The 18082-nt window shown below is 34.5% G+C and overlaps 1 protein-coding gene across 1 annotated transcript; it reads right to left on the reverse strand.

Moving 5' to 3' along the window:
* Positions 1 to 138: 138 nt before the first annotated feature.
* On the reverse strand, positions 139 to 10335 carry LOC144355203 (uncharacterized). Its single transcript, XM_085491535.1, has 9 exons — positions 10245 to 10335; positions 8197 to 8273; positions 6206 to 6280; positions 5659 to 5832; positions 4710 to 4747; positions 4403 to 4473; positions 2776 to 2825; positions 2287 to 2317; positions 139 to 284 (listed from the first exon to the last, which is right to left on the reverse strand). The coding sequence occupies exons 3-9, from the start codon at positions 6239 to 6241 to the stop codon at positions 154 to 156; spliced, it is 531 nt and encodes a 176-aa protein (XP_085347661.1). The 5' UTR covers positions 6242 to 6280; positions 8197 to 8273; positions 10245 to 10335; the 3' UTR covers positions 139 to 153.
* Between the last annotated feature and the right edge of the window lie 7747 nt (positions 10336 to 18082).

Here is an 18082-nt window from a genome sequence, read left to right on the forward strand (position 1 = left end):
TGTAAATTTTGAATTGATCAGATACAGGATGAATGTGGAAATAAAAATGAACATCTCTTTGGTGACTGCAAAGCAAATTTGAAAGAATTCCAAGTTACTATTTGAAGATGAAATTAAATATATTAAAACCAAACAGTCAACAGACAGTCATTATTATGAATAACTCTGCCAATTAAACATCATTGAAATTGGGACTAAACATTCATGTTGAGTATTGTACTTACCAGATTCCAATGGGACACATCTCTGACTTCTCCCAAAGTTCAATAATGTTGTAACACTAACTGAAAAAAACAAAAATTAATAGATGCAGTGATATTATAGAACCCAGGAGTTAAACATTTAAATGAGGAAATTAGGAATGTGATTGCCATAAGAACTCCATGTGTCACACATGTTTTATAGTTGCATAGAACAATGTACCTCATAAGTACGTAAAAAGAAATTCTCTAAAAAATAACCAGGTTCAGCACAGTCGTACAGATGTCCATATATAAGGTAGGTAATTAACATGCATGGATTTCACAGATGTATGTAGAACATTTACTTGAAATTTTAATGAGTACTCTAGATATCAGTGGAAAATATATAAATTGGTTTATTTATGTAAATTAGGTAATTAGTAAGCACATAATTCAACCCTAAACTAAACATGTGTATGGCTTACCCCTGTGGTACAGGCACACATAAGTTTAATTAAATAAAAGTACCGGTAGAAATAACATCATATATTCTGTGACTTAAGGTCTAGTCATAATTTTTAACAAAATTGGTCATAAATCACATAGCAATATTCATTAGTTTATTGTGTACAATCATGAAGCTAATGTCTCATGGTACAATGAAATAGCATTATTTTGTGTGTTACAGTTATGCTTTTTGAGAAACGTGTCCTAATATTTCCATGCTATTCTTACTTTATCGTGTGACTACTGAGTTAGAAGTTCGCCGATCTACGCTCAACGACGTGAAATCTGTAGCGACCTGACAGGGATTCCTTCACGGTCTGTGAGATCGATTGCCATCCTGAATTTGTGCAAATCCGGACACTATCCTGTTGAACTCAACCTGCACAACGCATCAGATGTTTAACAGCGATCGAGCCCAGCGTCTACCGTGAAATCTACGCAGCGAGCTGTCTCCTGGTGACTGACTTCACAGCGATCAACTGGGAGCAACGAATACGTTCTACGGACTACCAGTTGCTTATACAAGACGATAATATTCTGATTTACTGTACTTTTATGTAACATTGAACCATTGACATTGAAGTATTCTCATGTGTGATCACGCAATTTATGCAACGTAATAGGCATTTGTAGCTGTTATTGTTATTACCGTTACACTTATGTTGTTGGTGTTGTGTTGAATTTATAGTGAATTGATCGATCGATCGTCAGGGATTTATTCGAATTTTATTTTATTTTTTTATTAAATATTGAATTCATTTACTTTCATGATTGTCATTACTTTTAGGCCATCAGCCGAGCCCCTCATAAATATTACTCTGTCACGTTGTCAACCGAACTTAGTTTCGTGGTTAATGGGTTGTATCAAGGGTTCTGAATTCTAAATCTGTTCTGGTAAAATTTCCAGAATTTATTTGGTAACTAAAATCGGGCGATTTCATTACGTTGACGTAATCACGTGTTATATTAATATTAATATTAATATAAACTGTACCATTTTCTTTACTAACCCTAAGCTATGGATAGTTGACTTAAAATTCAATTAAAACTTTGACAAGACACTCATACATACAGACAGACACACTAACTGCAAAGGGATTCAAAAAGTTCTTCACTACTACTACAGAATAAGGTTTCCCGATATACACTATAGATTTACAAGCGACCTGGAGGTCAAAATAGCTCCATTGTCCTACTTGAACATTTATGGTAGCCATGTTGAGCAACACACACTAAAAGACAAAACGTGTTTAACCCACCCCCCGAAAAAGTTTGGTCCTGGCTGTTGAGAACATATCAGCTTAACTTCATCTAACAAATTGTTCACAAAAATAATGTACCAGGTACACCTCAATCTAACAGAAATCCAACTAAGGTACCTACAACATACCAAGTATCAAAGCAATTGAGTTGTTAGTTTTTAGGAATAAGTCGAAAGTGCAATTGTAGATGGACAAACGACGGGCAATCACCTATATGAACAGCTCCACTATGTCATCTATGACAGTGGAGCTAATAAGAAAATAACACTAAAGTCATTATGGCCATGTAGTGCATCTATTTTCAATTCTACAGAAAATGTTTTATAAGTGCTTACTTGATGGAGATGGTTGCACAATTGCTTCTGTCTGCAATAAAATAATATTGTTTAGTTGTTGTATTCTTATAATAGACTTACATTTGTACACAATAAAGATCAGGGTTTATGTTTTGAATCCATTCTACAGAAATTACTTTTTGAGACAAAATAAACTCATATTAGTTTAGTACTAAACTAATCCAATTGACAGATCTTGGGGAGCCTATAACAACATCTGGTTCTCAAAATCAGTAATTGCTATGCCTTCATTGTGTTTACTTTTTCCTACATCTCATAAATATTTTATTTCCACCAATAAATCTTTGCCTAGATCTCAAACAGCAAGGACATATATTCCCACCCCTTGTATACCTTGACTTCATCATTGATGATACTGACCAGGCAAAAATGAATTAAACATGAGTAACATCTTCATCAGCATTAATCTTCTCATCTTTTTGCAATTATAATTACCATCAAATAGCGCAAATGGTAAAAGATACTAACCTTTTTACATGTTTTCGCCATCTCAGAAAGTTGTTTTAACTGACTGGAAGCTGAGAAAAAAATGTCGGTTCTGTCAGGACATTTGCTATAAATATGTGAATTCAATCATATGGTGTGAAAATATACAGTGTATATAACATATAAGGTACTTCTATAAACTATTCCTGTCTAAAAGGTTGCTTTTGATAATCATTGTAATGTGATATTTAGTCACCGTTGATGTAGTTTTTAATTTTGTCAGCTTGAATTTAGGCATAGGGTTCTCCAAACTCGTCTATTCACATAGTTCATACCCACCATAGACCGGTCTGCCCAACGAAAATTCTTGGTACCGGGGTCTTGGGAAGGAGCCTTGGGGGTATTTTGGTCTCATCCCATACTTTGGGGACTAATCCCGAAACAACACAGACCGGGTAGCATTTGGTCCAGCAGAAAGTGTTGCATAAGATTTTACCCCATCGGGGGGCCTTAAGCGTTACCTCCTCCGTAGCAGACCAACGTCTGCCCATCAACGCCGTTTGCGTGCCCTGTGTCCCACTCCGCACTCGGATGGACAGGGAGAGACATATCGACGGGGTTGCTTTGGATCCCAACGCCTGTGATCCCATAAGTCTTGTAGCAACTGAAAGTGGTCGCCTTAGGATCAGGGTATTTACATCGTATCACTAAGATCGATGGAACTCTGTATCACCCCAAAAGCGTGGATCACCGAGTCATTACGGATAGTATACTCTGAGGGACCAAAAAAAAATATCTCAGACCTCAGAACTCCAGTGAAAAACTCACGCCTTCAAGGCAAAGACCCCGAACATTGCATGCAGGCACAGCGAAAAAGCATATCAGATACAGGTTCTATGCTGGTAAATTCTGAATATGACCACTGCATAGTCGACCCGAAAACAAGGAGGCCAAAAAACGGCAGCGAGTCATGGAGCTGTCATTACATCTACTCATTTCTAAATACGTAGATCAAGCATAAAATGAAGACGACATGCATGAGGGAAGCGAATTACAGTAGTAAAAGGTGCTGCCACGAAACCAACAAGTGGTTATGTAGTGGGGCCGGGTATTAATTTATTTGTTGTGAAAAAAAAATATTACACACAAAGGGGAAAACCACACGAGGGAAAGAAGACAAGAAAAACTAATCCTAACAGCTAGAATGTTGAATGCCGCCCAGCGGCAACAACCCAAGCTAGAAACCCGGACAGGAAAAGCAAGCGATCCAGGCAGAGCACGCTAGATTTCATCTTCATTCGAGACAGAGAAAAAATCAAATCAGAGTGATTGTACAGACGTTAATGGCGCTGCCATATGGCCTCGGTCACGTGGTTCGTGAAGTAAGGGAAAAGAGAATCTTGGGGTCATGGGGCTTCATCTGACCTAGATTCTATCTCTTCGTCACCGACAGAGTCACTGATTAATGCCTACAGTTCAAAATAGTCATTTTGACTGACCTGAGTCTATGGTGGGTAATTGAACGTTGTGAATTTGGTAGGGAAATAATTAGAACCAGCCTCAGTTTTTCTTCCAGGACTTATTTACAAAAGACAACAAGTTGTTATTGTTTACAAATTTTTGTCCAAAAATGTAATTATTCATATTGAGATTTTTAACTGACACTTACCACTATAACTAAGTGGAATACTACCAGTATCGATAGAGCAGGAATCACCTGAATTACTTGATCTGTGATCTCTATAAAGACAAGGCAAGATATATTACAAGAAGTATACAATAGTTTGATTATAATACATAAGAAATGGTATAGCTCCATACATTATATATATATATATATATATATATGCACTATATATAAGATGTAGATAATAATAACAATCATATTTTATATCCATTGTGTTATTTTAAAACTTGCCTGGTGGGGAACATGTGTGTGATACATACATAATAAAATGAAATCAAAAAATACTTACAACATGAATGCAGACAAACTTTCCTCATTTCCATCCTCCTGAATAACATGGTCAAAAAGAAATGAGTAAAGAGTTGCAAGATGATATAGTCTCTCAACATAATATATAAATAAAATTTATGAATTACATTCCCCATTCATTTTCTGGCGACTAAACAATGAAAGATGTAGATAGAATTATGATTAAATGTTTGGTAATATCCAGAAATTACAGATTGTGTAATTTCAAATGGCAACTTATTTGGGGCTGTCAAAGTGGCATCACCTGGAAACAAAATCATTCTTTTATCTTACATACAAAACTGCACAATCTACAAGTAAACAGTTTGATTCAAACCACAAAAAAAATAGCATATGCACTGTTCATATCAAATTTCATTTCAAAAACTTTTGAAAGTTCTCTTTGTGCTCATCATATTAAAGCGGAGGGGTTGTCGCGAGTGTGTCCTTGAAACTTGAGTTCCAAGTGGCTTATACAACATAATGTTTATTTATATCAAAACCCGTGTACCGTGTAGTAGTAATATGGCCAAAATAAAAACAGCCGTTATTCAGCCATCTTTGATCTGATTATGAAACACACTGATATGTATGATGTATGTGCCAAATACGAATAATTTTGATTTTGAAGACACATTCTTAAAAAAACATGTTAATAACACTAAACTGCACCAACATTATACAATGATTGATAATAAACACATGATTAGAGAAGATTGGTAAAAAATTAATTGAGTTTAATATCTTGGATACAAAGATTTGTTAGAACAATGACAACACTTTCAGACAAGCACAATTTTATTTTTCCCATTTTCTTTTATTACAAGATAGGTCAAAAAAATCAAATCACTACGTCTTGTCTTTGCACCAACAATATCAACCATGTCTGAGAGCTGATATCAAATGGACGTGAAAATGACTACAACTGGATTAACTAGTAGGACACTTACCGGAGAATAAAAACAAAATGTAGTTTTGCTTTGGATATGGCAGTCTTCTTTATACTCTGGTCCATTGGGCCCACCAAGTATTTTGCACTCTGATTTCAATGAATAAGAAATCTTGAAAAATTCCATACACGAATCGAGGACATTAGATATAGATAATGGCTTATTGAATTCCACCTACAAAAAAACAATCGTCTTATAGTGGTTGACCTGAAAATATTATTTTTTAATCAATTACAATACCTGCTTATGGATTTAAGAAATCATTTTTTCCATTTTAAGATAAACAAAGCTAGCCATATTATGTATGGGGTGATTCACTCTGAGAATTTAGACAAATGTTCCTACAAATAACCAAAGACATACTTTTTTCAATTCATTTATGATATTCTACATTATCACAGTGGATAACATTTTTGCACATTTTGTAATAACAAAAAAAATATTGCCAGATATGTAAATCAGAAAAAAGCTTATTTTTCGAGTTGGAAACTCGGCATAACAATTTGTTTAGATAAAAAAACAGGTGTCAGGTTATAATTATACTCACCAACTGTTTCAAAGCCTCACTTTTTTGGTATTTCATTGATTTTCTGTTAAATTTCAACCTAGTTATAGTCAATAACTGAAAGAAAACAAAGAAAAAATATCTAAGCCTCGAGTTTTGATTTGTGATGTGAGATATGTTTTAACAGATCTGTAAATCAAAAACAATATTTGACAAAATACTAATCTGAAGGTCTCTTATATAAATTTTATTTTAGACAAATTTTGAAAAATCTTGAACAAAATACAAGCTAGTCACACCAAATAGAACCTGGTTGACATTTTATAGTAATTAAATCCAGGTTGCGATAGGGCTGCATACCACAAGGGGGCTGAATAATGATGCACAATCACACATAAGTGTCTGGGATTCAATAGGGATAGGTTTATTCTAAATAACAAAACTAGGGGGCCAGAGTTTGAGTAAATATGTTGCCATGGCAACCTCAAGGTTGCTGAAAAATGGCCAAACACTGGCAAACTAAGACCACTACTAAAACACAACAATGAAAACAAACTCAAACACCTGGATGAAGGAAATAAGTAAATAAACAGCAGAAAATTGGCACAAATGACAAAACTCAAAGCGACTGTAAAGCAGCAAATTGAAAAAGAAAAAAAGAAAAATATAACAAAACTCAAAGCGTCTAAATAAAGCAAGCAACAACAAACAAACAAACAAAACACAAAGAGCTACCCACCATTCCAAATGGGTTTTTTGGGGGGGGCAGAAATGTTGGCACTACATAAAATTCAGCTGCTTGCTGCATGCATTGCTAGCCGTGCACTGAGAGGGATTATCAAATGGCAAATGTAAGCTATGTTTACTTATACAAAGTGGCCAGCACTGATTGGTTACAATGAGGCACACCCACTCACTGCCTCTGAGGAATGCAAATGAGCAGCTACCCCAGATTTAAACCTGGTTAAATATTAACCTAACCTTAATTTGTTTGGCCAATAAAGAGACACTGCTGAGTCAATCTGTTGCCATGACAACCCCAAGGTTGCTGAAATATGGCCAAACACTGGCAAACTAAAACACAACCCAGGATAAGTGTACCATATTCTGTTATTAGGTTTGTGGAGTATCCAAGATAACCTATGTACTAACTTTCATTGAGACTGTTGAGAGGCATTTTAATATCGACTAATTATTATGCAAATTAGGTTATTAATACACAGGTGACACAGATTTCAACCAAAAACTAATCAGAGTCAGGGTAACAAGTTAGCTTATTATACTATAAATCCTACTACATTGTACTAAGAAATGCAACATATTTGCACCTTGTCATAGTGTTCATTATGGCATTGTGGCTAAACATCACTGGTGGTAAGAGGGAAAAAAAGAAATACTAGTAGTGTAATTGTGATTAGGACATACTCCACCAGTGACAATATATATATACGTTTTCAGAAAACAGGGACAAAGTAGAATATCATTATCATGAGTGACATTCACACCCAGTCTGTCCAGGCATGCCTGAGAAATGGTTGATGACATGTACAAAATCTGTGATTTCATTTTTGTTGACGAAAATGGCTCCCAGTCAAGTAAACTTGAAATCTCTAAATACCATATTTAAATATTTAAACAAAATCGGTGAAAGTCTGAGAACGGGGTAGGAGACTCGTTAATGAACACAAGAAATCAAGAAACAAAAAAATATGCATTACTGATGTTAATACAAAGTTTTAATGAAATCAGCATTAATTGGTTGATGAAGTTCAACTGTTGATTATTGGTGTCTTTTTTAATTTGTACATACACATGCAAACACACATACAGAACTCAAAACACAAGTTTCTGATAGGGAAAATTACAAACTACCCCGTACTGTAAATGCATAGTACACAACAAATATATAATATATAAGAAAATGAAATGGTTTTGTTATATATCTTTGATGATAAAACAAAAATAAATAATTTAGTAAACGAAAGAATTACCAATAGTATATAGACGAGTAATGAAAGAAAACATATTCTTACTTGTGGACATCTCAAATTTGATTTTTTTCCTGATGCTCTTCTTACAGCTTGTTGGCGCTCACGCACAGCATCCCATTCTTCAGAGAATTATAAAAATAAAATTGTTTTATTGATGTCTACTCTAAAAACAGAATGTTTGGTTAAAAATTAGAAAAAAATGAACTTTTGGTATACATGTACTGTGCACGTACTTTGAATGAAATGTTGTGCACATTGTGGTGAAACATTTTCAAAAAAATTGTAATAGTATACGCTCATTGTCAGCAATGTCTTAGTGGTTATCTCTAAGGAGCAATCACCTCCAAATAGTGCAGTGTTCTCTCAAAGCATACTAGTATTTGAGCGTGAGAAAACAAGAAAATAGAAAAGCCATTATTATTTTATGTTAAATTATGTAAATAAGTTGCCATGTTGTCTGAAATTCCTGATAGGGTAGTTGGATTGTGGTGCAGGGAGCGCTCCCAGGTTCCAATTTATTGTCTATTGACATTTACCAGTATATAATCTAAAATAAACTTCCACTAATTTGGAAATCTTGGATGCCAAATATGATTGATTTACGAGAGTTCAGACTTATTTCATGTATATTAATTTCGCAACCAGTCATCGTTGCTTATAATGGTATAAAAGAGAATAAAATTAAATGTTTGATTCAGTAAGATTTGTCTGGTTATCATCATTCAGTAATCACCTCCATGGAAGTACTAACAAAGGCATGCATTTAATGGACTTGTAGGAATTCTATCAAAACATTAATTCAATTTGCATGAAATAAACACAGCAGATGTTTGGCAGTAATAATAAATACTGGTATTAGTACCGGTACCATATACAGCACATTCAATGACCTGATACAAGTTCATGAATGCACATTTTTCATTGGTCAATTTCTTGACTCTGTATCACACTTAAGGGTAAGATTTTTTTTCATGAATTTAGATTTGAGATTTGATACAATGAAACAAAATTTGTTTTCTGAGTGCAAAATTTGTTCTTAAATTTGATTTTTGTGTGGCGGATGTTTGGGTTGCTTTCAATGATATCATTTACCATTGAAATACGATTCATGATAGATGGAAATTCAGGGTGATTTGATGTTACTGGACCAAATTATTGTGATCAGTTTTCAATTCACCCATATCATGTACTGGAATACCGACTGTGCATAGGTATGCAGTATAATGCCGCCAGAACATTTTGCACCAGTTTGCACCTGGGAAATAAAATGAATTATATTTGGGTATTTCATATTCAATCAAATATTCCATTAATACCCAGACAGCAAAATCGTGATTTTCATTAGAGCACGTAGCACGTATTCCTTCTTAAACGTTTGTAAATATTGCCAATCCCTCAGGGGAATGTGTAAGTGTTAATAAAATTATTATTATTAGTAGTAGTAGTAGTATGAACACGGACCGGTAATATAGTAACTCATGCACAATTCACACGGTCGATGCGAGTTACACGCCCGGCTGTGACAGGGCTGTGTATCTGATTGTTTGAAACCCCTACCCCTTATCAGACAGAAGTAAGCTCAAATTGCCTACTCCTTTTCAGACAAACTGGATATTTTACACCCCTTTCCAGACAGTAAGCATATAAATGGTACAACATCGCCAACTACTGCTTCCGAATCACTGTGACCATGATCAAAGCCGACCCCTTGCTGAGTAAGAAACCCGTCATCGGACCCGTGCTGTTGAAGACCGCGCTCGTGCCAATATCCCCCAGGAACGGTATTTTTCTTTTCGATGAAGGAGCAAATACGACATTCACAACAGAGATTTGTCCTCAGGTTGCAAACAGAAGGAAAGTCCAGGGCAAGTATATCAGAAAGCGACAGGCCATATCCTAGTTTGATGTACTCTGGACCCCTTTTCAAACAGAAATAATGCAAAAAGGATGGGGTTGCACGCCACTGTACTCGCGATCCCCGTTACTCATTTTGTTTCTCGTCATAAAACTGGTTACGCGCATCTCACGCTATTTACAATACCACCTAGCACACAGAATATCAAATAGAGAAATTCTAAGTAGACACTTACCAAATATTTGTACAGCAGAAACAAAACTTCAAGCAGGAAGCTGTAAATGCTTGAGTATACCCAGTCGAACGCAAGTTAACAATGATTGGCTAATAGTAATACCACGTGACTTGGGTCATAGGTTAAAGGTCAACGGTAAAAAATGAAAACGGATTTCAAAACGAAGTGAAAATGAAAATGATTTTAAAACGAAAATGGTTTTGAGAATGAAAAAAGTTTTAAAACGAAAATGGTTTTAAAACGGAAATTATTTTGAAAATGAAAATGGTTTTGAAAATGAAAATGGTTTTCAAACGAAAATGATTTTGAAAATGAAATTAATTTTAAAAAGAAAGTGGATTTGAAAATAAAAACAAAGCTAAAAATGAGAATGAATTTCAACTTGAAAAAGAGAATGAAATTTGATTCGAAAACAAAAACGAAATTCTACTTTAAAACGAAATGAATTTGGAATTAAAAATGAAATTAGATTTAAAAACCAAAACGAATTTGAAAAAGTAAATAAAAATGGATTTTAAAATAAAAAAAAATCGATATTAAAATAAAAATGATCTTTTTTAAAGTCAAAACGTGAGCCACCTCGGTTGCCGTACTCATCATGTGTCTTTGGTGAATGGATTTCGCACGTAGTTTGTTTCCATTTTTTTAAAGTTTTTTATCGTTGTTCGTGCATCCTAGAAACTTAGTTTTTTTCTGACCCTCCCATGATCATAAAAACATCGAAACTATAAAACTAGTTAAAATTATGATATAAAATTTTGATCAAAACAATATTACAATGACGAAAGATTTCCACTCTATTATCGATACACGTTGCCCCCCCCGGTAATGGCGGCCGTGAGCGCGCCGACTACGGCGAAGGGGTAATTCATCTGCTTCTCAGATTCGTCTATAGTGACAATATTTTTTTGTCTCCTGGTGAAGCAACAATTTTTTTTGAAGAACCCTTCACTTAGCAATTTTCTTTTTGAGCCCTTCAAAAATCAAATGGTCAAACCCTAAACAACCCAGTATCGTTCATCTTAGGAAAATGGCGTCCGACAGTTGCTGAGTACGTCGTGGCAGAAAATTGTGAACCATGCAGTGAGTTTGTGAATGAGCAAGCCAAACAGCCTGCAATGTGGTTAGCTGTGTTTGTTTTCTGCTTGGACCATATATATTGTATACAGGAAATATACAAGATGTTCGATGTAAATTCGGAGATGAATTTCACAAGAATACTCATTCTGGAGCTTGCTGCTGTGCATGGTGGAAGCCTCGTCTGGTCAATGTCAATCATGGGGAGATTCAAACTTGCCTTGCAAGCGATGGATAACAAGCATCAATATCAACCAAAGCAGCGAAGAATGGATTTAGAAGACGGGCCAACAAAAAATATTAAGTCAAAAAAGAATTTTTATTTTGCCATGCAGATTCTATGAATTGAAATCTCGCCATGACATCAAGTTATTCTTGATGTAGAGCGACAACAGCGATATGTACGTGCCATGCACTCTGGCTATTTAGAACGTATGTACACTATTTTATTAGTTGATTTGCACAAGTAACCTCAAAATATTATTCTAACCCCCACAATATGTGAAGATAAAAATCACTTTATTATTATTCACCTTTTTGAGGATAATGTATAATACACTACACAGACAAAAACAAGCATATACAAATATGGGTTACTGAAACAGTTTTCACAAAAACAATATTAAATAGAATGTTTTACTAAATAATGGCTGCTATGACAATTGCTATCTTTATATCTCGAAATATAATTAGCAACATGGTATTAACAAATGTTAACCTGTAAATATAAAATCCATCAAGATTACAACTCTTTATTTCTGCTGCATTTTGCACAAATTACATTTTGAAATGTATTCACAAACATATTTTACATATTGCATTGCAAGTTCAGCACTTCTCTACTATTTAGAATTGTGGAGAACACTGCATGACAATGCAACTTCATTCACAAACTGTCAGCTCATTTGAATAGAATTATTTCACACATTTATTCATCCACTACAACTTTTGGTTAACACATCTCGAACTCTAAGGTGATGAGTGTGTTAAATTATAGATCTTTCAACTGCAAATATTTCTGAAGATCCTATTTAGTTTCTATTGCACCCCTCAGATTACTTGACAATAGTCTACAAATATTTTGTATGATACAAACTGATATTTGCTAACTGGGGTGCAATAGATCCTGGCTATTTCCTATTGCACCTCTCAGATTACTTGGCAATGTTTTATTGGTTTTTATTTGATAATAATTGTATGATTGGGTTACAATACATGGTAATACAAAACTCCAAAATATTTGTATGTATTTTACAAAGTTGAGATATTAAATGACAATTTAAGCTACATCGAGCATATACATAAGCCTAGCTTCTTTTATTTTGAAATTGTGTGACCTTGTCCCTGGGATTGTCAGCTTTCCCTTAAAAAGCCATCGAGCATATAACAAAATACATAGTTTTGACATGTAATACACATTTATTCAAGATGCAATAAAAACTGAAGTGCAATAGGACCTAGACACTATTTTCTGTTTTTCATGCTTTGTCGATCCTCCCAGAGCTTTTAATTTGGATCAACGTCATAACATGCCAAATTATATCCAATGTGCATTTCAATAAATAAGCAGTGATCCTAATTTAAACCTTGAGACGAGTGTGCATAGAAAGTATGTTTCTGAATTGGTACATACACTCGAAATGAAAATAAAACTGGGTCATCCCCACAATAACAGAAGTTATCGTTAAAGTGATGTGGAACAATATGACCTTGTACAGCACACAAAATGAAAGCATACCTTTTACAATGGATTAATACTACCACTACCAAGATGTTATCAACTCAGTTTTATGCAATTCTGGAGGACACACAAAATAATGACTCACATTTTCCTTTTAACAATATTTTTGTTTGTTTAAACTTATTAAAATTGTGAGGATAACTGGAAACAATGCTGAAGGTGAATTAAATGCATATGATGTCTCATTGAGTATTGAAGTGAGACAGGCTTTTTTTGCAAGGTATATCCAATTTAAAATAATGACAAAAATAAATAGAGCCACAGGTGGTACGACCCAGTTTTAATATATAATTGACGACATGAGGGAAGCCGACAGTGATTATAGAGGTGGTTGTATGGCAGCCAAAAAAACATGGCTACATGGTTTCATGACAGGATATGTCTTTTCAAGAAGTAGAGAAAGTATGTAAGAAACATCTCATCAACAAAGCATTGAATATCTCCACCAGTAATATTCATACCAAATTCAGAATGATTCATTTGCAGGTAGAAAAGTAAATGTTCTTTGGTCCTGTGTGGCAAGAGAAGCAGCAAGTCCTTGCTTCTATGGTTATTAAAATGTATGTAGGAATGCGGTGTTTTACATTTGCTGAAAGCCTAATGGATCTTGTTCAGAAGAGACAAAGAAAGTCATTACAAATAGATTTCAATATATCGGTACACTATCGTAGCAAATAGAATGGATTTCATTCCTGATATATTTCCATTATAATTTTTTTATATTTTCGGGCAAAACTTTTTGCTGAGACATTTTTGCCGTGGTTTTATCCTATAAAACATTTTTGCCTAGACAAGTGAATAATGTTATTTAAAGAATTAAATTATTCCCTACTTAATCGCATCAACCACATACTCAGCTTATGATTACAGATTGTTTGATTAATGATAATAAGGTTGAAATTGAAATAAATAATATAAGGGATGAGGTAACACTTGGTTGGATCACATTCACATATAAATCATACTGTACAAGAGTCTCTCAAATTGTATTAACAAATAAACGTGTTATGTTTACTTACCACTTATACAAAAATAAAGCGAACAATCATGTTGCGGTTTTTGTAAATACTTCTACCATATTTGCTCTATCACATAATCACATTGGCTGTTTACTAAAGTGCATGAGCTACTATTAGAGCAAATACAACATTTAATTCACAACAATTCTAAACTACCGGATATGTTTTTGTTTCCTGAGTTAACACATGTGATGGGCAGCAGTTTGGCCTTTGACCTGATAATTTACAGTACAATGATATTTTATGATTTCTATATGAATATGATATTCACTATCTTCATATATATAGCCTTTTATGGACATACCTATATGTAGACAAAATTGTCCATTTATTTATGAATAAGATGGTCTGCTACCCAGCGTATGCAGCCAGGTGTTATGTAGCCCCTATAGATTACCAGCAACACAAAAACCAGGAACACAGATAATTATAAAACGGTCAATCCAATGTGAGTAATTTACTTGTTTTTTAATATCACTGCACACTGCGGAGTTGTTCACATTCTGTAATACACCTCAACTGATCCAAACGTAATCATTCTGAACGAGTTGATGCAGTGTGCATATCCATATGAGATGCCTGTTATTCTGGATTGGCTTCGATTCAAAGATTCCACATTGTGTGCGCGTGTCTAATTAACCAAAGAGATTGCAGGGTTTAGTCACCATCAAGACAGTGATATTTTTGATTCGTTGTTGCAGTGTAGCAGGTATAGTCCCTAAGCTTCAGTTGTACAAAACTAACCGCAGATGAGTATGATTCGTAACCTTGTACCAAGCAAGCACTGTCTGGCATGTTTCAGTTTTCTGAAGTATGTTTATGTGTTCATTATTACTAATGAAAAAGTAAACAAACTTGTTCAGTGAGCTGAGCTTAATTTTGTAGTAATTTATCCAAGTTGCATAAATACCCATCACAAAAATGTGGATCAAGACTTCCAATCAACAACACAATCTACATTGTTCAAAATGAACTGAGAATATAAGAATTTTTGAACAAAATATTTTAGTGGGAAAATGGTGGCAGTGAAAGGGTTAATCAGTGAGTTTAGTTTTAGTGTTAATTTACAAATTTTACTAACGTTTGTTTGCAGTTGGCAGAGGCAATAAAGCAAGAAATCACAAAGGTGGACTGTCACTCATCGGAAGACTGACAAAACATTTTTTTATATAAAAGACAATTGGCACCATGATACTCTAAGCAAGAATGAATAGAAGATTTGTTCTAAGTGAAATTGATCCTCAACATATTCAAGCAACATTTGCACCCATTCTACCACCAACCACCAGCAATATTGTTTAAAACAAAGTCCAGATTTAAAATTCAATAGATCTCTGGAATATAGTATTGTAACATTTTAATAAAAATTAAAACTGCTTTCTTTCATATTGTTGCCACTGACAAAAAAAATACACAAAGAATGTACAAAAACACAGTTAAATATTTCAACTGGCTAAAAAAAAACAAAAAAACCATACTGTCCATGTGGACTGGAAATTTTGTTCCTAATTTCCCACACAACAACTGGGAATCACCCTTCTGTCGTCTCTCCCAAACTTTCCATGACGCCAAAAAATGAAATGCCTACATGCTGCCAGGATTTATTTTGATCATCAATTTCCTCTTTATTCTCGCCAGCAAATAGTTAAGCCAAAAACTGATCTCCTGTATCATCGGCAAAGTGACAATACAACATTATCCAGGCAATATAATTGCATTCCCTGAAATTGTACATAATTCAATGTTAGCTACCTGTTGCAGAATAAGCTATTTTGGTAGCATATTGGGATTAAAACTGCAGTGCATTCATTGTTTTATGGTTGACTAAAATCCATTTCTTGTATGTCTAAAAAAATATGATCCAAAATCTATTCCGGTATTTAATAACAGGAAAACACTCGCTTACTACTATTCTGAAAAATCTTGTATGGTGTTTTGGTTTAAACTTGAAGTACCAGTACATGAATATTAATTAGCCCACCATCCTTGAATTCTTGGGGATTACATGGCCCTGAAGTGCAAAAAATAGTATATGAGTGACGATAGTTTCACTTACTGGCCATTTTGTCACACAACCATTGGGTGTATATCCGCAGTCTTTCGGCTTCTGTGGGCATTTCTTGGCAGTGCTGGCATACACACCAGGATGATACGTCATCTCTAGTTGTCCTTTTACGGTCTACATTTCCATTGTTATGTATCTCCTTCATCACAATGAATACTAAACCAGGCTGTCGTTCCACCATACTTAAACATGAAGACTTCAATTCATCTGAGTTCATTTCAGATATTTTTCTCTGATTGAAGGCAACATAAACAAATTTCATATTAAATATTTTTGTTGGTTGTCAGCAACAATAAAAACACCAGGAAAATCCGAGTTACTCAAAATTTAGTTGTGTTCTCGCCTACCCCTCTCTTGCTGTTGTGCTACCATTTCTTTCCACCATCACTTCTTATTTTTCCACGTTCTCTACCATAACTTTCTCTCCCTGTTTCTGGCACTGCACTGTCATCCGCTTTGCCTCCTTTTTGTTGTTGCTCCACTTCTTTTTTCTCTTGCTGTACATGAATTTTCTCTCCTTCCACTTGATGCCCCATCTTGTTGTTCTTTCGTCTATTAACTGCGGCTGTTCCCTTTCTGCGTGTAGGAATAATGTTATTTTATTTGTAAGTCATCTCAATAGTAACCAGAAAAAATATTGGAGAAAAGAATCGCGTATAAATTCGAAAATATACTAATCAAATGGCAAAGCAATCAGATTTATAGTTGCTGGGAACCGTTAGAGAAACAAATTTTCCCCCAGAATGGCAATAAAATCAGTCTTTAAAGTCAGTTGAGTAGAAAATCATAATCATTATTGAAATAAATCTAATTTTCTGAATTCAAACAAAGCTGCATGAAAACTATAGTTTTTATTTTACCACATTGATTATGCTTTGGTAAAAATGGAAAATGTATTTCTTTACAGTAGTCAATTAAAAAATCTTAATAGTGTATCCTGTGTACCATTAGTACAAACTAGAGGTGTGAAAAATGAGTTATGAACCAGTATTATGTGACTAAATATAAATTTGCAAACGTGAAAAAAAAGTTTGAACTGAAGACACAGGCACGGACATCATTTTTCAATAACTTGCACTAAACACAATATCTAGTTTTCAGACTGACTGACCTATATTAATACAATGTATGCCCCCTTCTAGAAGTTGGTGGGAAGGTATCAGGTAAAAAAAAGTAACTCACCTCGCCTGTTTATTTCGAAAAAAATGGCCGGGTTCAAAAAGAACCTCGCTATCTTCTCTGAAAAAAAATGTTCAAGTGTGGAAATCTATAATACAAAACATGGTTCAACTGAAAACATTTCGGCAGTACTAATGATTAGTTAACTTGAAAAATGAAATTATATTCTATAATCCCCAGTTCACGATTATGAATTGTATATGCCTTCGACGTTTGAAATAAAATACCAACACAGATACCATGCAAAAATTATCTCCATCGACGCAGTCATAGGGTTTTTAGTAAACAGGACAGGGCGACGAGTCTCGTACAAAAAGTACCTACAAAAAAAAAAAAACGAAATCTTGACTTTTAATATTTTATTTTAACCCATAGTTACGACGATAAGTGAAAGGCCGGAAATGCACTGCGTTTTCAATGAATGACTGCGTCTTCACGGCGAAGTTGACAGGAAATCCCGGGCCGGAAATGGACCATCCCGTGTACCAGACCCAGTAAAAAAAAACCTCTGTGTCTGCCTATAATCATTACCACGCCATAAATTTATAAAATATAAGAAATATATAAAAAAAATTATCACGATAAAGTTTGAGCATCCTAGAAATAAAATTTACAGGAAATGTAACAACTGTACATGTCAGTAACCATGTCAGCTAATATTTTGTCACCAGGTAAGTGCAGTTTGGAATCGATGAAACCACAGTTTCGTACAAGGTGAATGTCATTCACTCTGCCTCCCCATGAATTTTTCCTTGCC

This window comes from Saccoglossus kowalevskii, chromosome 16 (genome assembly GCF_978046115.1).
Source record: "Saccoglossus kowalevskii chromosome 16, keSacKowa6.1, whole genome shotgun sequence".
In the NCBI taxonomy this organism is placed as follows: Eukaryota; Metazoa; Hemichordata; class Enteropneusta; family Harrimaniidae; genus Saccoglossus; species Saccoglossus kowalevskii.

Coding starts and splice junctions, on each gene's coding strand:
- LOC144355203 (XM_085491535.1), bottom strand. CDS start 6,241: ATGAAATACCAAAAAAGTGAGGCTTTGAAACAGTTG. Junction 2,318..2,775: donor TGGCGAAAACATGTAAAAAG/GTTAGTATCTTT, acceptor ATTTTATTGCAG/ACAGAAGCAATTGTGCAACC. Junction 285..2,286: donor TGTGCAACCATCTCCATCAA/GTAAGCACTTAT, acceptor TGTTTTTTTCAG/TTAGTGTTACAACATTATTG.